At 27.6% G+C, this 26289-nt stretch overlaps 2 protein-coding genes across 2 annotated transcripts in view; both read left to right on the top strand.

Annotated features, from left to right (window-relative positions):
* Positions 1 to 7809, top strand: part of LOC109355430 (non-cyanogenic beta-glucosidase-like) — an 8116-nt gene extending 307 nt beyond the window's left edge. The window contains exons 2-13 of the mRNA XM_019598587.1: positions 534 to 603; positions 2950 to 3008; positions 3673 to 3748; positions 3845 to 3922; positions 4026 to 4113; positions 4561 to 4816; positions 6304 to 6422; positions 6626 to 6840; positions 6961 to 6992; positions 7095 to 7197; positions 7388 to 7496; positions 7579 to 7809. Of these exons, the coding sequence (XP_019454132.1) occupies positions 534 to 603; positions 2950 to 3008; positions 3673 to 3748; positions 3845 to 3922; positions 4026 to 4113; positions 4561 to 4816; positions 6304 to 6422; positions 6626 to 6840; positions 6961 to 6992; positions 7095 to 7197; positions 7388 to 7496; positions 7579 to 7750 (1377 nt within the window). The 3' untranslated portion in view covers positions 7751 to 7809. The remainder of the gene's footprint in view (positions 1 to 533; positions 604 to 2949; positions 3009 to 3672; positions 3749 to 3844; positions 3923 to 4025; positions 4114 to 4560; positions 4817 to 6303; positions 6423 to 6625; positions 6841 to 6960; positions 6993 to 7094; positions 7198 to 7387; positions 7497 to 7578) is intronic.
* Positions 15166 to 21295, top strand: LOC109355431 (cyanogenic beta-glucosidase-like). Its single transcript, XM_019598589.1, has 13 exons — positions 15166 to 15359; positions 15690 to 15759; positions 16903 to 16961; positions 17404 to 17479; positions 17583 to 17657; positions 17763 to 17850; positions 18011 to 18266; positions 19406 to 19524; positions 19732 to 19946; positions 20088 to 20119; positions 20221 to 20323; positions 20678 to 20786; positions 20870 to 21295. The coding sequence occupies exons 1-13, from the start codon at positions 15189 to 15191 to the stop codon at positions 21039 to 21041; spliced, it is 1545 nt and encodes a 514-aa protein (XP_019454134.1). The 5' UTR covers positions 15166 to 15188; the 3' UTR covers positions 21042 to 21295.

The raw sequence follows: 26289 nt of genomic DNA, 5'->3' as shown, positions 1-26289 counted from the left end.
TATATATATATATATATATATATATATATATATATATATATATATATATATATATATATATATATATATATATATATAATATCATAGTATATTTTAATCAATAACGTGGTTGAGTTGAAACTTTTCACTTGGTTGTAAGAGAGAAGTTTTGAAGTAAAATTGGTATTAGAATATTTGTCTATTTCAATTTAGTGGGAATTGTTAGAGATAGTTAAAAATATCATTATGAGGAATATCACATTACTTGAAATATATTATTATATATCAACTCAAATACATAACTATATATGCTATTGTTATCTCATACTCTGAATTATATATATAACTTTGGTTATAAATTATATTTAATTATTTATAAATAATGTATTACATATTAAATAGTATATAAAGTATAAAGTAAGAGATAAATTTAACAGTTTTTTTTGGGTACTACATATTAAATATCTCCTTAACTTATGAGATAAATTTAACCGTTGATTCACTTTATGAATTTTGATATACATATTTTGATCGTGATATTTATACATGCATAGTTCGAAGGTGCTGCAAGGGAAGGGGGTAAAGGACCAAGTATTTGGGATACCTACACCCATAACCATCCAGGTATATATTTCTCTCTCTCTAACATATAGGCAAACAATGGAAGAGAGTAGAGTCATGTTACTTACTTTGGTGATTTCCTTTTACTTCGGTTATATCCAAAAATATCAATTCAACCATGCATATAACTACAATCCATAAATGACAAATTGGAAATCTCCATGCAATAATTGAGCAACAACAACAAATTCATATAGTCATGCACTTATAATCAAAATATTAATTTCGAATTACAAATTCCATGCTTAATTAACTTTACATTAAACAACGACCGTACAATATAAAATTACAACAATATCATCATTTAGGTAAGGAGTTTTGAGGACGATGAGAAAAACTTGCATAGATACAAGCCTAACCCATCATATTTAGAGATACCCAATTATACATTGACAAATCATTATATTGTGGGTCCCATTTTATTAATTTAGATTTTTTTTATTATTGGGAACTCAAGAAACAGTGTGATGACACAAAAGATGCTTTTTTTTATTATTCGTCCTAAAAAAATCTTAAATTATTTTAGCAAATTGAAAAGGGAAGAACGAGGAATAAAAATTAATCAGTGAAAAGGGAAACGTTAGTTTTGTTTTTTCGGAATGAAAAGGGAAGAACGAGGAAGAATGCTTTGATGGTGGTGGGTTGCTATTGAGGGGGAGAGGAAGAGGGAAAGGGAAAAGAAATAAAATCTAAATTAATAAAATCGGACCCACAATATAATGATTTGTAAATGTATAATTGGGCGTCTCTAAATATTATGTGTTAGGCTTGTATCTATGCAAGTTTTCTCTGAGGACGATAGGTTTGCCAATCATTAATTGTTTTAGTGAGTTACTAATCAATATTTTAAATTTAAACACAATGGTGTTAAAGTTGGACACCAGTACCAAAAAAACTTTGCCCATCGTAACACTTCGGAGCATATCTATTGTCTCATATTTCGTACTACCACACGTATCATCATATCTGATTAGTTGAACAAAAATATTTATATTAAAATTATAATTATTAAATATTTTTTTAGTCAATCATATCCCCCTAGAACGTGAAGTGACACAAAGGAGTAACACAACATATATGAACATGTAACATATATATGTTGTTGGTGTAAAAATCTATACACAACCACTACATCATTCATCGTTCATTTAAATTATATTTTTGAAAATTAAAATCAATAATAATTAAATATAAATGATAAGTGATATTATAATAACATATAAAATTCATACACGTTAATTGCATACATTTTTGTTAAACAATTAATAATAAAGTGTAATATCTATACATTGTTATATAAAGATTTATACATAATCAATATATTATCTATCATATAGATTTATTCATATGATAATGAAGGGTGGATAACGTACTACTTATAAAAGGTTGACTGCATACATTATTTTCTTTTAGCACGTCTCTTGCATTTTTTTTCTTCAGAATCCTTATTTCAGCTGAGTGCATTTTGGCCGACCACCGAAACATCTTTGATTTTTTGTGTATCATTATTAATTGATTATTGGTCAAGAAAATAAAACTTAAATTAAATATAATATAATTTCATTTTTTCTGGATTTAATATGTTTTAAGTCTCCAAAAATTTATGCAACTACAATCTGATCGCAAAATTTTTTATTAGTTTTTTTAATTTTCACTTTTATTGATATTTGTTGGTTTATTCAAGTGTGAAGTCCCACATTGGATATGCGGGGAGGAGTGAAAGAGTTTATAAGAAGGAAAGGCCCACGGAACTAATGTCTTAAGGTGTTGGTTCAAGACGTGGTGTCTTACTTGTGACTCTTCCCATACCCATGTATTTTTAGGATATATAAGAATTGAAACTCAAAATTAAATTATAACGAATAAAATAAAATTCAATATATTTTTAGGAGCCGAAACATATTTAAATTTTTTTATTAATGAGAAGGGAATAATAGATAGAGTAGTCCACATGACATAATAAATGTGCCCAACAACGTTAAATAACAATAAATAACTGCCTAATTTGCAAAGCATCTTCAAAAAGCTTCTAACTATAAGCCATTTTTATGAGAATTGCGCGGTATTATTGACATGAAATAAATTAATTCAATCACACGATTAGAAAATACATCGCAATTAAAAATCATATTTAATTTAGTTTTTAATAGATTGATCCAGCTTTATAAATATAAACATTAATTCTCACGGCCAGTTTATATTTATTGAATTATGTAGTAATAAACTCTTATACATTATTTTTAGTACTGTATTTTTTATTGGTTAGTACGCATCATATATTTTTCAAATATGATTATTCTGTATTTATTTGGGTAATTTGCATTTATCAATTTGTGAATTGGCATGCAGAGAAGATAAGGGATGGGAGCAATGGAGATGTTGCAGTAGACCAATATCACCGTTACAAGGTATTGTTGAGAATTGATCCAAAATATCACTTTGATGGTAAAATATGAATATGTATAAAGTGTTTAATTGATAAGGAGTATTATATAATTTAAAATTAAAATTTTATAATTAACAATGTCCAACACTTAAGATAACTATGATCCTTAAACATGATTTCATATCTGTTAGATAATTTTTTTCAACCCTTTGTAAAAAAATTAGTGTTCAACTATAAGAAGATGACACACACAAAAGCTTACTCTACAAAAGATAACTATTTGTTTATAAAATATAAATCAGTTTAAATCTAAAAAATCATATTACTAGCCATATGAAGGGTGTTCTAACTCACAAACAGGTCTGTAAAGAACATATATGAGAATAAATAACAATATGATTATGCAATTGTAATTCACACTTACTTTAAAGCTTCGTTGCTTACTGTACTTTTCTATTTTGAGATCATTTGCACTTTTAAAATATAATTTTAATTAAACTATTAACCTCAAATTAAGGAATCCTTAATTGGGCCCTACCAAATTCATCTATCAACAAATTTTGAATAAATAAAAGCAACACAAAACTTTAATAAACAATTTACTATAGTTTACTCTGTATATATTCCAATTTGATTCTGATTTTCTATACAATATAATAATATACTATTATGTATATATGCTATAGGAAGATGTTGGGATCATGAAGGACATGAATTTGGATTCATATAGATTCTCCATCTCGTGGCCCAGAATACTGCCAAGTAATAAGTCAAAATTATCAACTTTATTAATTTTATCTAGTTGAATATTTTTGTTAACAATTAATTTTCTCTCCTCTATTAATCTTATACCAACAGAAGGAAAGATAAGTGGAGGTATAAATCGAGAAGGAATCAAATATTACCACAACCTCATTGATGAACTATTGGCTAATGGTCACAATCTAAACTCTATTTTCATCCTTTTGCATTTTAATCATTTGTTAATTAATGCTAATAAAATTCAATTAAGCGTTGATCATGGTTGAAACAATTGCAGGTATTAAGCCATTTGTGACTCTTTTCCATTGGGATCTTCCCCAAGCCTTGGAAGATGAGTATGGTGGTTTCTTGAGCTCTAGAATAGTGTGAGTTTCCCTTCTACATCATGGCTAGCTGAGAAAAATTTGTACGGAGACACATGTAACATGCCACATTTGAAGACAAATATATTTTATGGTTTTTGATGCTATTATTTAATATTAAATTTAATCAGAATTAAAATATTAATGTGTTATTAAGATCTTATTAGTTGTCTATATATGATTTCGTCTCCACACAAATCTTTATCTAGCTTATTACTTTCATAGCGAATTTTCTTTGTATAATGAATGATATATCTTCATCCAGAAATAATTAATCATTTTTGGAAGTTGGTAATCGACTCTTTTCAACAAGTGTTACTCACAAAAATTAAAACTTTGATTTTTGGCTAGTAGATTCTTGTGAGGTCTTCTAGTCTAATAGCAAATTTAAATTAAATGAGTTGTTTTTATTACTAATTTATTGAACTCTTGTATTGACTTTATTTCCAGAAATGATTTTCAAGACTACGCAGATATTTGCTTCCAAGAATATGGAAAAAAGGTTAAGTTGTGGACTACTTTGAATGAACCATTTATGTACAGTAGAGGTGGCTATGCACTTGGAACATTTGCACCAGGTAGATGTTCTGATTGGTTGAAGCAAAATTGCACTGGTGGTGATTCTGGCACAGAACCTTACATAGTTAGTCACAATTTAATTCTTGCCCATGCTGCTGCGGTACACGTTTACAAAACTAAGTACCAGGTTCACTTCTCCTTTTTGTTTTTTATTTATTATGAATTAATTTAATTAAAATAAATGAATAGAAAGAATTATGAATATCTTTCTTCTCATTTAAAAAATAAATATTAAGATTTCCACCAAAAGTAGTGAATAAGTAAATATTAGAACTATGGAAATTTCTTACTTTTAATTATAGTTTCCTTCTTACACTTACCAAGTTCTCATTATCTACTTTATCTAATCTTTATTATAATATAAAATTTGAGAGATTTTATTGATTTTTTTATAAGACATTTTACATGTGTACGTTATGTAACATTTTTTATTTTTTTATCTTATTTATCATCATTGTTTATTAATAAGAAATAATAAATGTATGAAATTTCAAATGAAATTTAAGAAGATGAAATTATAATACCATTACTCTTATAAATAATTAATAAAAACTATTCGATTTAATTTAGTTTTATTAATTATCATATATTTTGAGTACCGCTGTCTATGGGGATTTAGTACATTGATTCAATAATTAATCTACATACCAATTAATTTATATATGTTATAATAAATATAATAATTTATAAATATAATATTATTATTTGTAACATACGACTCAATTATTATGTTGGTTCAATGATCAATTATGTTACAGCTTCAATTAGAGATAACAAAAAACTTCACCTATAGATACTAATAAAAGTATCTCAATGAATACTTGTAATAATCATTTATATGTGAGAACGAGTTTCATGATAATCCATATATTTATAAATTTGTTTTTTATGTAAATAATTTATATATTATCTTTTTTATTTTAAGATTATATATTAACTACTTTATTATTATTTCATAATAAATTGTAGTGTTTGGACTATGAACTATGATAATAAATTTATCATATAAAATGGTAATCACTTTGGGGACTCATGGATACCCACTTGTATATTTGTAAATAGTATGAGCAAGGGTATAAGCACTATCATCACTTATAAGACCTTGTTGTCATTCCTAGTTTATATTTTTGTTGTTTCATTTTGAAAATATTAAAAAAAAATTATATAGAAACTAATTTTGACTGCTATGATATAATATAATTTAGTTACTTTATTTTTGCCGATAATTTTATGATTTTTATCTATTTAATTATATGACCAGATAACTATTATATTGTATAAGTATAAAAAGATTAGTTTATCAGTTTTCTAGTTGATCCGATCGGTGATCCAATTTTTATAAATGTTGTTTGAAGGTCATGCTAATATGCTCACAATGATAATACTAATAGTCTTTTTTGTAATTTATAACACTCTTACTTTTCATGAAGATTGATTATTTTTATTAATGAGACAAAATTATATATTTCTCTTATTGTTTTTAATAACGAAAATGAAATTTAAATTTAAGTAAATGAATAAATATATCATATATCATTGAAAGTTGTATTTCACTTTATTTTTTGAAGTATTTATCTCTCCATTGATAAAGATATGAATAATGCACTTGTGCAGGCATATCAAAAAGGTACCATAGGCATAACTTTAGTATCAAACTGGTTCATACCTCTCTCAGACAATGACCCTCGTGATATTAAGGCTGCTAGAAGATCTCTTGACTTCCAATATGGATGGTAAATGTCTCTTTCTCTCTCCCCCACTATTCACTATTCAACAATTTCAGTTCACATGTTAATATTTTGATGTAATGTTTCAAGTACTAGTGGACACAAGTTTAAGAACAAGACAACAATTGATAATATCTAAAATCTATAAACGGATTAAAAAACATTACCATATTGATTATTTTGAATTTGTTTGATTGGATTTAATGTAGGTACATGGAACCTCTAACAAAAGGATATTATCCAAAAAACATGCGAGCCTTAGTGGGAAAGCGATTGCCAAGGTTCACTTCAGAGCAAGCTAGGCTTGTGAATGGTTCATTTGATTTTATTGGTCTTAACTATTACTCCTCTAGTTATGCTTCTCCAGCACCACCAACTAATGGCAAACCCAGTTATCAAACAGATTATTTGGCCAATTCTTTGTGTGAGGACACATATCTAAAAATCTTATTATCTATTTATTCATTCACACTAAATATATTATGTTACAAATATTGAATTTGATGATGATAATGATGCCATATATTTATTTTTATAATTGCAGTTGAGCGCAATGATAGACCACTAGGTCTAAGGGTACGTGTATAACAATTTATCATTATAACTAAGCTACTAGTTGAAATCCATTTGATAAATTGTTGAACTAAATTAATTTATATTTATAATAATTATATGCAGGCCGCTTCAAATTGGATATATTTTTATCCAAAGGGACTTCGAGATATGTTGATATACACCAAGAACAAATACAACAACCCATTGATTTACATCAATGAAAATGGTAATCCCACAAATACATCACACACATATATTGTAATAAAAACATACCCATGTAAATAGTGATGGTTGAAGCACCCCTTTGTGCTCTTAATAAAAAAGTTATCTTATCAAAATTTAATTTTCTCTTATATAAGCCAATTTTAAAGAATAATCATGAAATTCAATATAACATATCTCACTGTTAATCACAGGTATGAATGAGTTCAATGATCCAACATTATCACTAGATGAAGCTCTTGTAGATACTTACAGAATTGATTATCTTTACCGTCATCTCTTTTATCTTCGATACGCAATTGAGTAAGTGATATTCTATATCCAAAAGAATTTTAGCTTTAACTTTTCACTTTTCCATTGATTTAATTGTAATAAATATGTACAGGGAGCATGGGGTGAATGTAAAGGGATATTATCCATGGTCATTTTTGGATGATCATGAATGGTCCAATGGCTTTACTGTGAGGTTTGGATTGGTTTTTGTGGATTTCAAAAATGGCTTGAAAAGGCACCCAAAGGTTTCTGCTACGTGGTACAAGAACTTTCTCAAAAAATAGTAGTTTTAAACCTAATTTTGGAAGCTGGTGCATCTCCAACTGCAGCATCTCAAAAACTTTCAATAATTCTATGTGTAATTTCGTAGGCTGTTAATCCTGTTTGATTTCAACACTAAGTAAGCTTCGTACCAAAAGCTATATATATAGCTCATCCTTCATTTATTAAGTTGATTTTGTGATTTGAATAAAAAGTCAGTTTCAGTTTACCTAATATGATTTATATGTGATGATTTCAAAATGTTTATAGTTGTAGTTCCTAAATGAGTGAAAAAGGAGGCAGAATAACCATCACTAGTGACAAATAACACTTTAGCTAACTTAGCTAACCGATAAAGAATGTATTATCTATGTACTATCAATATAAAGATTTATACACAACTAATATATTATTAATTATTGATATATATTTTTTTCATTGATAAATAACATAAAATTGAAATAATTTGTGAAATTACGTCTTAAGGCCAAAAGAAGATACTTTGAATTACAAGCTTAGGCATGACAGACTTTGACAATATGAGTAGTGGCTGATTTTGTAAGGATAAAACCCAATTGATGAGCTGATTTCACACAATAATTATAAGATACACATTATGAAAACTAGTACACATTTTTATTACTTTTTAGATTAATTTTATGACATATTTTTATCATGTACATGGTATATAGCATTTTTTGTATACCAATGATATTCTCTCACCCTTTTGGATATTAAACTAATATCTTTTGGGATATGTGACTGTCCATTCCAACAAATGTCACTAACATAAATCGAACCTTTGACATTTTGGTCATCTTAAAGATCTAGTAGGACCTTATAGGACAATGTGAATTGAGTAAGTAGTAAGAGTAAATGAGGTAATAGCATTAGTACATTTTACATCATAGAATGTATGGCGAAGATGTGGTGTTAGTTTTTTTACTTATTCATAAAGTAAGTGAATCCCTCTAAAGTGTTGAATTTAGAAATAGACGCAAATGTTGTTAGTGTTTAGGGTTTACTAGCCTATAACCGTGGATGAGGATCACATGTTCTCAGTATTGTCTCACTTTGTGTACCAGTCCAATGAGAAAGCTTCACTCATTTAAAAACAAAAATTATAAAAACAAGAATTAATATTTTAATATTATTTTATAAAATTTGATTTGTTTGGAATATAAGAACAAGAAAATTATAGGACATGTGATCCTAGTCCATAACGTTCAACGTAAATGACCAAATGTTTATAAGAGAGGTTAGCTAGCCCAAAAGAACAAACCAGACAATGACATTTGGGCCCGCAAAATTACTGTTAGCCTTAGTTTCTTGAGCAAGCAAAATAGGATACAATTAACCCAAAGTTTCGTGGTGTATTTTTATATCTGGGAAACTTTGTTAGAAATGAGCAACATGTAATACTATAGCCTTTCTCTCATATCAATGTCATACTTATCTAGTGCATCAAATGTTGGATAACGTAAAAACTTATTCTACTCTCATGTTATCCAGTTGTTATATTGATCTATATTTTCTATTGTCTTTGTCTTATTATTATAACAAAGCTCTAATTGTATAAATTTATTGTTAAAATAGGGTGTGAGTCCACAATGGCGGCCGTATTATATTGTTTTTTATAATGATGGTAGGCCTTAAAGTATGGATTAATCCAACCTAAATAAGTTAAATAGGGCGTGAGTCCCCAATGGTGGCCATGTTACATTGTTTTTTATAATGATGACAAGCCTTAGAGCAACTAAAATGATTGTTCCTAAGCCTTAATAAAATAAGAATATTTTTACTTTATTCTCTATTGTATCATTCTTTTTTTTTTTACTTTTGTTCTTAAATAAGAACAATTGTCAGTTGTTCTTAACCAAGAGAAAGGGAGAAAAGAGGTAGATATTGTGAGAAAAAGGTAAGTAACATATAACCCAAATAAAAATAAGAATGATGTTTGTCGTTGTAAGAAAAATATCAATGTTGTTCTTATTTCATGGAGAGTTGTAATTAATTATGAAATAATATATACGATTCAAATAAGATTAAAGACATTGTTTGTCATTGTGGTTACTAAGTATGTATCAATCCAACCTACCTAAGTTATTTATAAAAAACAATATATATTCTCACTCTATATTTGTCATTGTGGTTACTAAGTATGTATCAATAACCTACCTAAGTTATTTATAAAAAACAATATATATTCTCACTCTATATTTTCTCTCTAACATACATCTATAAATATTAACCTAAGTACAAAAATAATTTTTCAACTACACACCTAAAGCATTCAGCAACAGTCCGGTTCAAACTCACTATCCAAATTCGAACAACCTCAACCTACACAAAGAGAACAATTATTAATGAAATGAATAGAGATAAATTTCAACATGTTCATCTAAACTCTGAATACGAGCACTAAGATTGAGAGCAACCCCTTGTTCATCAATAATTATAGTTAATGAAGAATCTAACCCAGAGGCAAGATGTGTAAGATAGGTCAAAAATTAAAATAATAAAGATTATAAAGATGAAAATATAATGTCAAACTTACAAATTTTAAATATATTAAATCATATAAATTGCATATTTTATAATTAATCTCTATGATATTTCATATTTTGACATCATTGAATGATCAATTTATTAAAAATATTGTTGAACACTTTTTGTTAAATATAAGTCATTAGACAATCTTTATCGGATGCATCTCCCATTTGATTACATAACCAATTTTAAAATTTTCATAGTTGAAAAAACTATTTCTACAATTGTATTGTTAACTTTAAAATAAGGTTAACTAATATGTCAATCTACTTTCAACTAACTTATCTGAAAGATTATTGATTCACTTTAAAGAATTAAATTCAACATTGTTATGCATTATTAATCGATAATGTATAGTAAGTCTCAAGTTGATTATCAAACATCATCAAATCAATTGAACAAAAATCATGTGTATAAAATTTTTCAAATTTAATCAATGTTATCATATCAAAACTATAGAAGAAATCTAGAGACTCAAACAAAACATACAAAGAATCAGTTGGGTATTTACCTCGAAAAGATGATCATAAAGTTCCTTAAATTACATATTCGTAATATTAAAAAATAATTATCAACACAATATTGATTGTTTTTTTCTGTCATATCCTTTATAAAAAATAAAGTTAGGATTTATAGAGTTATAAATGATATAAATATCTTTAAAAAAAATTGAGTCACACCCTCACTAAAGCATAGCATCGTCCCTTATTATATTCATACTCATCATATATATTCTACCATCTCCTAATTGAAGATAATCGATATGGACAAATAGAGAGATAGAATATTTGTTTATCACATGCGAGCGTGATTCCTCTTAGTTGTTTCAAAGTTATTCTGCTGATAGATACATATTTTTATATTTATAGTTTAAAGGGGTTGGTACGTGTATTAACACACGTGAAGGCATTTGTATGAGCACACGTGAAGGCATTTGTATGAGCATGTTACTAAGCAGATTATTTTAATATTTTTTTATTATGCGTGATGAAAAATTATTGAGATTAGTGACATGGTCAATTGTGAGTATGGAAATGTACTACATAGGAAAATACTAGGAATCAACAAGTTATTATAAGCCAGCTAGTTGTTCCTTAATAGTGGATTGAGTGTTACGTTTTGTCTTTTCCTCTTTCATGGTTTTTTTATCCTGAAATAATGAATTGAGTTCGTATAGGCATTTTGGAAGTTGCTATTGAAATAGCCATTTAGTATTTTACAACTCTCAATTTCAACTTATCTTTTTATTTTAATCTTAGATTATAATAATTTATTTAAAAGTAGAGTGTAATATTTATGTACTATCATTTAATTTTTTCAAGAGTCAGTGATTAGATATTGATAGACGATGCACTGATAGTGTATAAAACTCATACATTTTCAATTCATACATTTATTTCTCTTCAAAATAATTAAGAAATTTTGGGTAGAAAAGAATGTATGCGCATATATGAGTTTCATACATTGTTAGTGCATTATTCATGTCTAATTATCATTTAATCTAAAGAGGTAAAATATTAATACAATGAATAATATATTTGGACCACTTCCTCCACCCACGACAAACTAACTTACATACGCCACCTGCTGGATGAGGATCACCTGTTAAAAACGGTGTCCCATTTTCCATCCAAAACTAATCGTATATTGACTTGTGTATAAAAATAATTCAAAACAAAAAATTATAAAACATAGCACACCGATTGACTTGTGACATAGAAAGAAACATCATTTAAGATATGTGATCTCCATCAGCCACCTACCGAGCTACTAAAATCATAAAGTTTACCCCATTATGACTTTTCTTCCCTTCGATCCAAACCAAATGTGATAAAATAATGGTATTGTTTTCTTAGAAAATTATTGCTTATGGCGTAAACGTTGATTATTGTTGATAACTAGGAACCTTTTTCACATATTAATTATAAGTTTACATTGTAGCGCAATTCTAGTATAGTACTAGTTGACTTGCTAAGTAAAGCGTTTGGTTACCGATAAAAATATACATGTAAAATGCATTCTTAATGAACTCTAGGTTTATAAGAGTTATAAAGAACATTATATTGATCAACTTGTAGTAGGATGAAAATATTAGTTTTGTCACCATACATATAATCAGACAAAGTAAGACCATATAAACCACATTTTATAATCATTAGTACTAGAGGAATTAAATAACACTTGTTTTTCCAACTTGAGAAAAAATAAAGAAAAGATCAATAATAGACAAACAAGGGAAAATAACAAAACCAACAGAAAAGGCTGAACATGTTTGAAACGTGGAGTTTTGAATACTTTATATTTTAAATTAGTCTGTAGGGGCGGCTCCTTACGTAGATAGTATGGGTGGGTAGCTACGAGTACACCAACTTATTATTTTAAAATCAAGTTTTAGATCTATACTTTCAAAAATCTAAATTACTTTTATGTCCATTTTTCTGTGTCTAATTTCTAACTACTAATAATATTTTGATAAATATGTATCAAATAAATATTATAATTATTTTTTAAGTTAACACCATTACATGTGATAGTATTTGATTGGTTTGGAATAGAGGAATAGAGTTTTGGCATAGATGAATTTTGTTTCTTGTAGTAAGGGATACTAGACATTTTGATTTATTAATGAGTATAATATTTATGTATTGTTATTGTAAAAACTTATATCCAATCATTAGTTATTATATCATCAATTATTCATTTGTATTATAGTTTTGGACTTTTGCCCATCATGAGATTATTAAAATCTAAGTATTCATCGATAATCATAATCATAAATAATTTTAGTCTATATAAAAAGATTCACTTACTAATAATCATATCAATCAATTCTATGAATATCTAATGATTTAAATCTACTTACTAATTGAAATCATTGAATTTTCCTAGGATTGGGAGTAAGTTTAAACTTACTCTTGTAGTAAGTAAATCACTTCTCTATAAAATAAGTATACAAATGCCACTAATTTAAAGAATAAGTATATTCTCAATTAATGGAGAGACAAATATATATTTTTGCTAATGGAATAAAACTCCAAGTTTTTTCTTTTTTCAAAACAAAAATGTGCTTTTCAACATGGTACAAGTAGACCATATCTCTCCATTTTAAATGGAATCTTCATTCTTTTCATTAGCGAGAAACATATATAAACAATTTATCTCATTTCCTAAACGTAAACGACATGAGGAAAGAAACATGGTTCTACAACATAGCTAACTCTCCATATCCAAGTACTATTCCGTCATGCACCCTCATACAACCATATACACGAATGAGTAAGGATCATCTCCATTAATGAAAAACAAATACCACAAAAAATAAAGGAAACAATAATATAGTAAAACATTTTTATCATTTTATATGTAATATAATAACACTTTTGTCATTAAAAACACATGTAATTTTTTTTATAATATAATATAATAACACTTTTTGTTTGACTAAAATGCCATTCACTCTAAAATATATATTATCTATCTCCTTAATAAAAATCCTCATAATCCACCTTATTTGTACGTATTATGAATTCACGTTTGTTATTTCATATTTTCTATTAACAGTGGTTGGATGTCATTTTTTTCATCCATTAATATATATGATGATGAAACTCTACACGTAGACCGTAGATATTTTAAAGACGCGTGGTATTGCGGTAGAGGAATTACCTCTTTTTTAATAGGATCGTAGTATAGGATGGTAATATAATGTTTCAAGTATTTCCTGAAGTTTGTCCCTAACTAATCACAACATAACAAAAATAGATAACTTATGAGTATTTAATTTTTGTAACTGATATAGCATAATTTGATTGATTTAAGATAGGTTTTGAGACATATTTTAGGATAGCAAATCCCTATTTCATAGTATAATGACAAATTGTAGTTGAAAATAATCATTTGTCTTAAAAGATTGGGAAATATTCCAGAGATATTCATCTATTTATCAGGAACACTATTATGGTTGATTAAACTAAAATAATCTTCCATCTATCTACTTTTTAGTCGGCAGACGAATACATATGTATAGGACAGACTAATTACTAGAAATAGATTTTTAGTTGGAAAAGAACTTGTTCCAAAATGAAATTTGATTTAAGTTCAAAATGAGTTATGTTTTCAGTTCAAATGAATCTTGAGTAGAGTTTGGTAACTATTTAATTCCACTAATTGGCATGTATTGGTTTGTTTGGTCAAGATGAATTTATTAACTCTTTAGTTCAACTTATTATATCGATTGGTTCAATTTATCAGTAAAATAATTATTATTTATTTAATATGTAAAAAATATATTTCCTATATGTATAAATTTAAATAATATATATAAATATATGGGATGTGATTAAATTCAAAATAATTACATATATATGCATATATTTATTTGAGTCGCTCTCCATATATACTTACACATATATGCACATATTTATTTACATGGAGTTGCTTAAGTGATAATATTTCTGATATAAAAACTGTGGGAAAAATAAATCTAAACTTTTACAACCAATTATGAATGGTTAAGATTAAAAATTAGTTATCGACCGTTTAAAAAAGTCTTATATATGTATCTTTTAATCTTGACTGTTCAAATAAGATTTAATTGTTCATATTAATTATTCTCATTTTTTATAATAGTGTATTGTTCTCACATTAGCCGATCCCCACATACAAACAAATATAACCGAATTAGTTCATGAACCTAACAAGTCAAACTCAAGTTTGGTATTTGACTCAAATTCGACTCATTTATTGAATAAGTTTTATTTTTAGTTCAAGTTCGACTCATCTATTTCACAAAATTAAGTTTATTTAGTAAAATAACAAATTAAATAACTCATGTTAGACTAGGTTGCCTTCCTATATAAAGATGCACATACTTGTACAATATATCAAAGCAACTAAGTATCATTTTCACATATGGCATTCAATAGCTTTTTCCTTTTGAGTTTGCTTCCTCTTATTCTTGTTAGCTCATTCCAAATTACATTCACAGATGCGAGTAGTTCACCCACTCTCGACATTGGTTTTTTGAACCGGAGCAGCTTCCCTCCAGGTTTCATCTTTGGGGTTGGATCTTCTGCATACCAGGTATACATACACACATTCTCATATATATTACATTATGATATCCTAGCATATTTTGATTCAATAACATCCTTGAGTTGAAACTTTTCACTTGGTTGTAAGAGAGATATTCAGAAGTAAAATTGGTATCTGCATATTTGTCTAGTTCAATTAAGGTGAAAATTATTAGAAAATCTTGAAATATATTATCATGTGAAGTATCACATTTACGAAAATATAAGTAAGAGATAAGTTTAACTGTGGGTTCACTTTTATGAATTTATTGTAGGTGAAATCTAGCAACTTACTCTTATACATGATTTTGTTTTGTTTGTGATATTTATACATGCATAGTTCGAAGGTGCTGCAAGGGAAGGGGGTAGAGGACCAAGTATCTGGGATACCTTCACTCATGACCATCCAGGTATATATATTTTTCTCTCTAACATATAGGCAAACAATGGAAGAGAGTTTAGTAATATTATTACTTACTTTGGTGATTTCCTTTTAAAGATTCATTTTTTACAAATCTTAATGGGAAATGATCTCATTCAAGTTTAACCAACTGTTATATCCAAAATATCAATTTAACCATAAATCCTCGTTGATAACCAAATCTATACAGAGATATATATACGCTATAAAATTAAAGATTTATATATTATCATTTATCATTTGTTTGTATTTTTTAAGAGTCCATGATGACTAAAAATGCTTGTTAGATAATATAAATACAATATATAAAATTCTTCTACTTTGAGTGTATAAAAAATTTATTATTCATAAATGACAAATTAGAAATCTCCAGCGCATAAACAATGAATAACTGGATATTGGAGTCATGCACTTATAGTCAAATAATTAATTTAGGAATACAATCTACAAGCTTAAGTTTACATTAAACAACGACCGTACAATACAAAATTACAACAATTCATTATTTAGTAAGGAGTTTTGAGGATGATAGGTTTGCCAATCATTAATTGTTTTGGTGAATTGCTAATCATTATTTTAAAACTTAAATACAATGGTGTTAAAGTTGGACAGCAGTGCCAACCACATTTTCGCCCAAAACAATTAATAGTATTATATTAGTGCATCTCTTGCTTTTTTTCTTCACACCCTTATTTAATAGCATGAGAGTCCAGTAATAAAGTATATGTTGACACATGACCTTCTAAAAAATTTAATAGCATAAATTTGTACTTATTTCTAAATAAAAAATTATAAATTATTAAATCAACCAACACGTCACATTCTAGTATGGGAGAGAATCTCTCATCTATTTCTTCTATTTTGTGTGTATCATTATTCATTGGTTGGTACCCATGAGATAATCAGATATTACATGTGCCCACCAACATTAAATAACAATAAATAATAATAAATGATTCTCACGTCCAGTTTAAATTTATTGAATTATTTAGTAAACTAGTAATAAACACTTATACATTATTTTTGTACTGTATTTTTGTACTAGTAATATACACGTCATATATTTTAAAATGTGATTGTACTGTATTAATATGCATAATTTGCATTTATCAATTTGTGAATTGGCATGCAGAGAAGATAGAGGATGGGAGCAATGGAGATGTTGCGGTAGACCAATATCATCGTTACAAGGTATGATCCTTAAACATGATTTCATATCTATAGATAATTTTTTCCAACCCTTTGTAAAAAAAATTAGTGTTCAACTGTATGAAGATGACAGACACAAAAACTTACTCTACAAAATATAACTATTTGTTTATAAAATATAAATCAGTTTAGATATAAAAAATCATATTACTAGCTATGTAAAGGGTGTTTTAACTCATAAGCAGGTCTATAAAGAACATAAGAATAAATAACAATAAGATTATGCAATTGTAATTCACACTTACTTTAAAGCTTCGTTGCTTACTGTTCTTCTCTATTTTGAGATCATTTGCATTTTTAAAATTTGAATAAAAACAAAACAAAACTTTACTAGATAATTTACTATAGTTTACCTTGTATAGTTTAATTTGATTCCAATTTTCTTCACAATATAATAATATACTGTTGTGCATATATGCTATAGGAAGATGTTGGGATCATGAAGGATTTGAATTTGGATTCATATAGATTCTCCATCTCATGGCCCAGAATACTGCCAAGTAATAAGTCAAAATTGTTGATCAAATTCTCAACTTAATTTTACTATGTGAATATTTGTGTTAACAATTAATTTTCCCTCTTCTATTAATGACATACCAACAGAAGGAACTCTAAGTGTCATAAATCGTGAAGGAATCGATTATTACCACAATCTCATTGATGAACTATTGGCTAAAGGTCACAATCTAAACTCTGTATATTCATCCTTTTGCATTTAAATCATTTGTTAATTAATACTAATAAAATTCAATTAAACATTGATCATGGTTGAGACAATTCCAGGTATTAAGCCATTGGTGACTCTTTTTCATTGGGATCTTCCCCAAGCATTGGAAGATGAGTACGGTGGTTTCTTGAGCTCTCGCATAGTGTGAGTTTACATTCTAGAATTTGATTAACTTATTCATTAAGTATGAATTATTATTTTTTGGCATAATTAGATATATTCACTCATTTTACATAGTAAATTTAAATAAATGAGTTAATTTGATTATTAATTTATTGAGCTACCCTGTTAACTTTATTTCCAGAAAAGATTTTCAAGACTACGCAGATCTTTGCTTCAAAGAATATGGAAAAAAGGTTAAGTTGTGGACTACTTTGAATGAACCATATATATTTAGTACTAATGGCTATGCAACTGGGATGTTTGCACCTGGTCGATGTTCTGATTGGTTGAAGTTAAATTGCACTGGTGGTGATTCTGGCACAGAACCCTACATAGTTAGTCATAATCAACTTCTTGCCCATGCTGCTGCTGTAAACATTTACAGAACTAAGTATCAGGTTGACTTTTCTTTTTTGTTTTTACATATTTGCAGGAAACTTTTGCTTTTGATATTTAATTGTATGTTTCATTATAATTAAGTTAATTCAAATAAATAAATTGAAATAATTGTGAACAAAAATAAATACTAGGAATATAGACATTTTTTACTTTTTTAATTATATTTTTCTTCTTATAATTAACAATTTGTCATTATATACTTTCTCTAAGAATCTATTTATTTATCCATGTTTATTAATGAGAAATAATAAATCTAGGAAATTTCAAAAAAGATTTGAGAAGATGAAACTATAAAGTTATTACTCTAATAAAATCTATGCAGTTTAAATAAGTGTTATTAATATGGTACAAGTTATCATACTACTAAGAGTACCGTACTTTCATAGTTTCATATATGAATATAGTGGATAAATTATATATTATAAAAATATAATACATTTATGTTAGAATCTTTATCATGTCATTTTAAATAATATTAAAAATTCATATACAAATTGATTTTAAATGGTTTGGTATAATACCATTTAACTAGTTTTGAGAGATAATTTTTCAAGCTTAGATCAAATTATGAATCATATAAATATTATACTGAGTATCGGTTCTATGATTAAACTGGTTGATATGGTCCGATTTTTATAAATGTGGTTTAAATGTCATGCTAATATGCTTGCAATAATAATAATAGTAATAATCTTTTATTTGTAATTTATAACACTCATACTTTTCATCAAGTCTATTACACTTTAAATAGATCATTTTATACATATGAATAAGAGTTTAAAATTAATGTACTAATAGTGTAAAAAAAATTACACCATTAGTACATCCTCCACTATTGATTTGTAATATTTTTGTTTGAAAGTTAATAATAGTTAACATATGAATGATGAGAATTTCCTAACAGTTAAAAACATTTACCTTTTTTGTATACATGTTAAATCATATGAATAATATCAATAAGGCTTCTCTATTATTAGAGAGGGAGATACTTATTTATCCTTTTATTTTCTAATGATAAAAATATTATTTGATTGTAATTAAAAAGATAAATATGATATAATATGTTATGTTTCCTTTCTTTTTAAAGTATATGTCTCTCTTGTATGGAAGATGATCTTTGAATAATACACGTTTGCAGGCAATTGATAAAGGTACGATAGGCATAACTTTAAATACAAACTGGTTCATACCGCTCTCAGAAATTAGCCCTCATGATATTAAGGCTGCTAGAAGAACACTTGACTTCCAATATGGATGGTAAATGTACCCTTCACTCCTCACTATTCATTAATCAATAACTTCGGTTCACATATCAATAATATTATGATGTAATGTTCCAAGAACTAGTGGACACTGAAAGTGAAAGAAAAAGACAAACAATTGATGATATCTAAAACATATGAACGATTAAAAAAACATTACCATATTGATTATTTTGAATTTGTTTGAATGGATTTAATGTAGGTACATGGAACCTCTAACAAAAGGAGAGTATCCAGAAAACATGCGAGCCTTGGTGGGAAATCGATTACCAAGTTTCACTTCAGAGCAAGCTAGGCTAGTGAATGGTTCATTTGACTTTATTGGTCTTAACTATTACTCCTCTGCTTATTCCTTTCCAGCACCACCAACCAATGGCGAACCCAGTTACCAAACAGATTTTTTGGCCAATTCTACTTGTGAGGATACATATTTATCAATCTAATTATCTATTTATTCATTTACCCCACACACACACACACATATATATATATATATGTTATGTTACAATATATATTGAATTTGATGATGATGCCATATATTTATTTTTATTATTGCAGTTGAGCGCAATGGAAGACCACTAGGTTTAAGGGTACGTGTGTGGCCAACTATCATTATAACTAAGCTACTAGTTGAATCCATTTGATAAATTCTTCAACAAAATTAATTTATACTTATAATAATTATATGCAGGCCGCTTCATTTTGGTTATATTTTTATCCAAAGGGACTTCGAGATCTTTTGATATACACCAAGAACAAATACAACAACCCATTGATTTACATCACCGAGAATGGTAATCACATAAATACATATCTCACACATACACACACACATCATATTTAAAAGTATCTCCTCACTATATAGGTAAGCTAGTGTTGCTTACAATAATTAAATATTTGATATCTTGATCTATGTGATGATTAAATGGAGCCTTATATCACTAAAGTAATATTTTGTTGATATATATATAATTTCATGACATAAATGCATGCTCAGGGCATTTTTAATTCTTCTTATAGAAACTTGTTTTAAGTACCCTTTGTAAATGTTGATGGTTGAAACACCCTTTCATTTTCTCTTATACAAAGGAATTTCAAAGAATATTCATGATGTTAAATATAATATACCTCACTTACTTTAATCACAGGTATGAGTGAGTTCAATGATCCAACATTATCCCTAGATGAAGCTCTTGTTGATACTTACAGAATTGATTATCATTATCGTCATCTCTTTTATCTTCGATATGTCATTGAGTAAGTGATCTTCTATATCCAAAAGAATTTGTAACTTTAACTTTTCACTTTTCCATTGATTTAATTGTAATAAATATGTACAGGGAGCATGGGGTGAATGTAAAGGGATATTATCCATGGTCATTTTTGGATAATCTAGAATGGTCCTCAGGCTTTACAGTGAGGTTTGGATTGGTTTTTGTGGATTTCAAAAAAGGCTTGGAAAGGCACGCAAAGACTTCTGCATTGTGGTACAAGGACTTCCTCCAAAAATAGTAGTTTTAGACCTTGTTTTGAAAGCTGGTGCATCTTCAACTAAAGCATCTCATAAACTTTCAATAATTCTATGTGCAATTTCGTAGGCTGTTAATTAGTTCTGTTTGATTTCATTATAAGTATGACTATGTACCAAAAGCTATATATCTAGCTTATCCTTCATGTATCAAGTTGATTTTGAGATTTGAATAAAAAGTCATTTTCAGTTTACCGGATATAATTTATATGTGATGATTTAAAATATTTAAATAGTCGTATGCAATTAATGAATTTAACACTCGTGTATTTTAAATAATTCTACGATAACAAATTATTGGTAAGCTAGCACTAGGATAAGAAGTGAATTATGAAAATGTATCATTTGACCAATTAATACTTAATTGAACTTAGCTTTTATAGTTGCAATTCCTGAATGAGTGAAAAAGGAAGCAGAATAATCATTATAATTGACAAATAATCAGTTTAGCTAACTGATATATAATTAACTTGAAACAATTTATGAAACTACCCTTAAAGTGGAAAGAAGATACTATGAATTGCATGGTTGGACATAACAGACTTTGAAAATATGAGTAGTGGCTGATTTAGTAAGGATGTAATCCAATTGATGAGGTGTTTTCACAACATAATTAAATATTACACCTTATTAGTAGAGTTTATGATTCATTTAGTACATATATTAATTTTATGAGGTACATAGTAGACGGTGTTAAATATATTTGAATTGATACACTATTATCTTGTATAAAATTTATTTTGTTTTATTTTTCTTACTGTTATTATTTGGATTGTTATTATTTTACACAATGTAACGACTTTTGTCTATGTAATAAATTATTCGCATCAACTCATATTTAAGTTTGATCATTCCTAAAATTCTACACGTGGTACGTGGCATGCAATAGTACAAGTGAATCAATTTTATACTTAAGCAGGGTAAAAATGGTAAATGGGGTTTCACACAATTTAATTCATTTTTGCATTGCATGGGATATATTGAGTGAAGTCATATACACTTAGATAACCCGAGGATAGTGATGTTCGTTGCCAATCCTGTTTTGCAACTCCCGAACCAAACATTTCGAATATAATCCATATTGGGCTATTGGGTTCACTTCATGAGCTTGGGCCTAATATGTGTATCAGTGACGCTTAACAACAATGACAACTGATTATTCGAATATTTTTCAAATATTAAATCACCTCGGCCCAATTGGAAAATCAAGTTGATGGTAGTTGAATGTTGACGTCAGTTGTTCCATGAGTACTAGTTTTATGGGTGGTGGTGGGGCCATTCGAAATCATGAAGGGCTTTGGCTTTTAGGTTTCTCGTTAAGTCTTGGAATTGATACTGCTATCGAAGTTGAGCTTATGGCAATGGAGCATGGTCTTATTATGACTTTGGATAAGGGTTTTCGTTCTATTATTCTTGAAAGTGATTATCTGGATGCTGTGCAAATCATCACTAAGAATCATACTATCAGATTATAAAATATTACTGAGCTGGTGAAACGAATTTGTAATTGCTTTCTCGTAGTTAGTGATTCAGATTAACTTTATTCATATGAAAGCTAACTCTTTGGTGGATTTCATGGCCAAAACTGGCACTCATTCGAGAATTGGTCTTCAACTTTGGGATGCTCATCCTATTGGAGCGTCTCATATTATAGATTTTGATCTTTCTCTTTAATTTTGTTTTTTATCTTTCGACTGTACCAAAAAAATGGAAAATCAAGTCCTTTAAGTAAAGTTGAGCCCGGTTTTTATTTACACAGTTTTTTTGTGTGCGGGCAATTTGGCATGTTCTGCAATTTTTGCTGTGGGGCTTATAAGGTGTCCGACATTTAATGTAGGAGGTACGAATCTTAATTTTATCGAAAGCGTATTATGATAAATGAAATGACATGGAAAAAGCTAAACTGTTCTTTCAAGATATATAGTTGACCAAAAGGTTCAAAAAGTGTATTGTTTTATATCAGGATTAGCATTTGTGTTGAGTAACATATATGTGTTTGTTCAACTTAAACCACGTGGTCGTTATTTTATGCGTAGCACCACTCCCAAGTCTTAAACTATATTTCTAAATATAATATAGATATATATTAAAGTCAAATTGTGCAAACTCGGTCAAAAATGGCTACAATAAAAAATATTTCTGTTCACAATAAATAATCAACAGCATTATCAGTGGTCACATTCAATTGACATTTTTATACATATGTGATATAATAAGTTTAAATTTGATACATGGAGTTAAATTAAAAAAACATTTTTTTTTAAATTTAATATATCACTCCTTAATTCATCAAATATATCACTTTTAGTTCATTTTTAAAGAAAAACTTTTCTAAGGCAATATCATTGAAAAAGAATAAGAGTTACAAGAATTTCAAAATGAATTTTACAAGAAAAAATTAGTACATATGGTGATCATAAGAGTTGGGTATCCAACTATAAGAAGATAATACATATAAGTAGTGTTCCAGGCTGGCCCTCAATATTTTATTGGCCATGTGTAGAGAAAATGAGAGTCTTTATTGATTATAATAAAATAAATGAAATTTATACGTCGAAATTTAAAAGAAAATTAGAATTCAAAATAAATCATGAAGATAAAATGAATATTCATTATTAACAAAAAAAAATATATTTAATCATCTAAAATAATTATACAAACTTTTCGAACAACAATTCTCATAAAAATTGTGAGAACACGAAATATATTTTATTTTATTTACTTATTTATTATTGTTAGTAATTAGAGATTTGAATCTAACATATTTTTTTATTTTTAGTTATATTTTTAATGGATTTTGAACTATTTCATACTTGGTCCACTCATAATGCCCTCACAATTTAATTCTACATCAAATTATGACTATATAATATAATAATAAATAAAATATTCAACAAATTCATTCGTGATAATAAGTTATAAATGTAAGAGTAGTCATATTATGAATGAGTAAAAAAATTTATATAAGAATAAAAATGTGAAAATAAAAATTATTTGTGTAAATAAAAATTTTGTCCAAGTGATGCTTTCCATTGATCCAAAGTTATCATTTCACATTCACATGATGTATAATATATTGAATAATCATCTTATATGAGTTGCAGATAATATCATTTGGCACTAGCTAAATCCACTAAGTTGTTTCAAACCTTCCCAATTTTCTTATAAAACGGCAAACCAATATGTATCAGGAAATGGATTATGGGTCTTATAAAAAAATCGTTCATAACCTATATATTGACAAAGAAGAACAGTTGCTATATTGTTTGGCACACAGTTTTTTGAAGAATCAACAAATAGAAAGTGTTTTTAATGGAAATACAACCATTTGCATTTTCTGATCATCATTTTCTTAGTGCATACCATCATATAATTTGCATTTTCTAAACGATGATCACAAAGATCAAATTTAGATATTTTTATAACTTTTCATTCCAAAATTAGATTTTGTTTAAAATGTGTTAAATTTTAGCCATCGTGCCCATTTTTTTGGGTTTCCTACCAGCATAGTGCATACCAGCATATGATACACTCGGAAAAATTAAATCTTCTCTGTTGCTGCGAACAGTAACATATCTCCTTAATTATTAATTCAACCTTTAACTTATATATTTTAGTTAGTCAAAAAAATGACCACTATCAATTTATCACCTTTAACAAAACTTAGGTTAAAAAGAATGTATTATTATATTATGCTGTACCAACCAACTAAACTAAGATGATAGATAGTACTCATTCTGCACCTACGCATGCAGCTAACCTTCAGCGACTGATCTACCCATTTTTTATTTATAATATTCTAAGTATATGACTGTCTCTATTAATAAATATTACTCTCACAAATCCAAAACTTAATTTTTTGATCTCTCTGATAACTAATGAGTCTTGTGCCATTATAATAATGTCTTATAATTAGTTAACTAAACTACATAAATCAGTATTTTCAACACCAAAAATATAATTTTTTATTTATCACGTGCGTTGATTTAGTCTACCACTCTACCCTGCTTTCCTTAAAGTCATTCAGTTGATAAATAGCTTTTATTTTTGTAACAGATAAATATCAACTTTTAATATATACAAACGCCTCTTTTGTAGAAAAGTCAGTTTACCACTCTACCCTCCAACATCGATCACACGTGATATGGCATTTGTTTATTGGATAAGTTGTTGATCATTGTTGATAGTTCCATTTACCTACTACAAATTATAGAACATTATGACCCTTAAAATGTGGTCTTGTAGCATAATATATTAGATGGAATTGGGATTAGTCAATTATAATCAGATGAATAACAATCTCAAAAATACGTGTTGCTGAGTTTTGCTTAATGAAGGGTTAAACTTAGGAAAAAAATAGATAAGAACTGACTTGTTCAATCAATAACGCGAGTCTGTTCATATTACTATAAAACTGTTCTAAGATGAAGATCCAATGATGAACTATGAATGATAAGAAATTCAGTAGATTTCAGTAGCTTGTGATATTAACCGTTAGTTTATGACTATGACTGTTTTTAAGTAATTTTTCAAATATTTAACTAACATTTTAAGTTTTGGGAATGGAGTATCTCCTTGTATAAGGAGATAAATTATCTTCTCTTGTCAGTGAAATCATGACACATGTCATGTTTTATCATTTTCTACAAAAATATTTTTAAAAATAAACAAAATAGCACACATGTCACATTTTTACTGGCTAGAGGAGATAAATTATCTCATTATACAAGGATATACATTATTCTCTTCAGTTTTTAACTGACTTTAGAATTTAATATTCTGCAATAAAGAGTAACATTTCTCCTCTGTATAGATCTTTTTTTTAATACCAGTTATAATCCTAACATTATTTAGTAAAGTTTACCCCAAATAATGATGGTTTCACAAAATTTCTAATAGGAAAATAGTTAAATATTTATGCACTATTACTATAATTTGTTACATAATTAGTGTATTATTTACTATTAATATATAATATTTTTGTTTAAGAATAAATCTATAATAATTAATATATAAATATGATTAATGAGCTAGCAATATAAAAGCTTTTATGTCATTGACACATAAATATTAAACTTATAAGAAAAACAACATCACATTTGTCTTTAGGAAATATGTATGAAACATAGTTTCACACACATGACCTTTTGGATTGAAATTTTATCATGTGAATAAGTCATATTAATTAATGCTTCCTTGAAGGTTGAGGCTGAGAAGGACTTTTGCACCTGA

Source organism: Lupinus angustifolius, chromosome LG08 (genome assembly GCF_001865875.1).
Source record: "Lupinus angustifolius cultivar Tanjil chromosome LG08, LupAngTanjil_v1.0, whole genome shotgun sequence".
NCBI lineage: Eukaryota > Viridiplantae > Streptophyta > Magnoliopsida > Fabales > Fabaceae > Lupinus > Lupinus angustifolius.
This window is presented reverse-complemented; position numbering and strand designations above follow the sequence as displayed.

What these genes read in the sequence shown, in the direction of transcription:
- LOC109355431 (XM_019598589.1), top strand. Translation starts at nt 15,189, where the DNA reads ATGGCATTCAATAGCTTTTTCCTTTTGAGTTTGCTTCCTCTTATTCTT. An exon ending in ACCAATATCATCGTTACAAG is followed by an intron (nt 16,962 to 17,403) that starts GTATGATCCTTA and finishes TATATGCTATAG; the next exon opens with GAAGATGTTGGGATCATGAA. An exon ending in GATTTACATCACCGAGAATG is followed by an intron (nt 20,324 to 20,677) that starts GTAATCACATAA and finishes CTTTAATCACAG; the next exon opens with GTATGAGTGAGTTCAATGAT.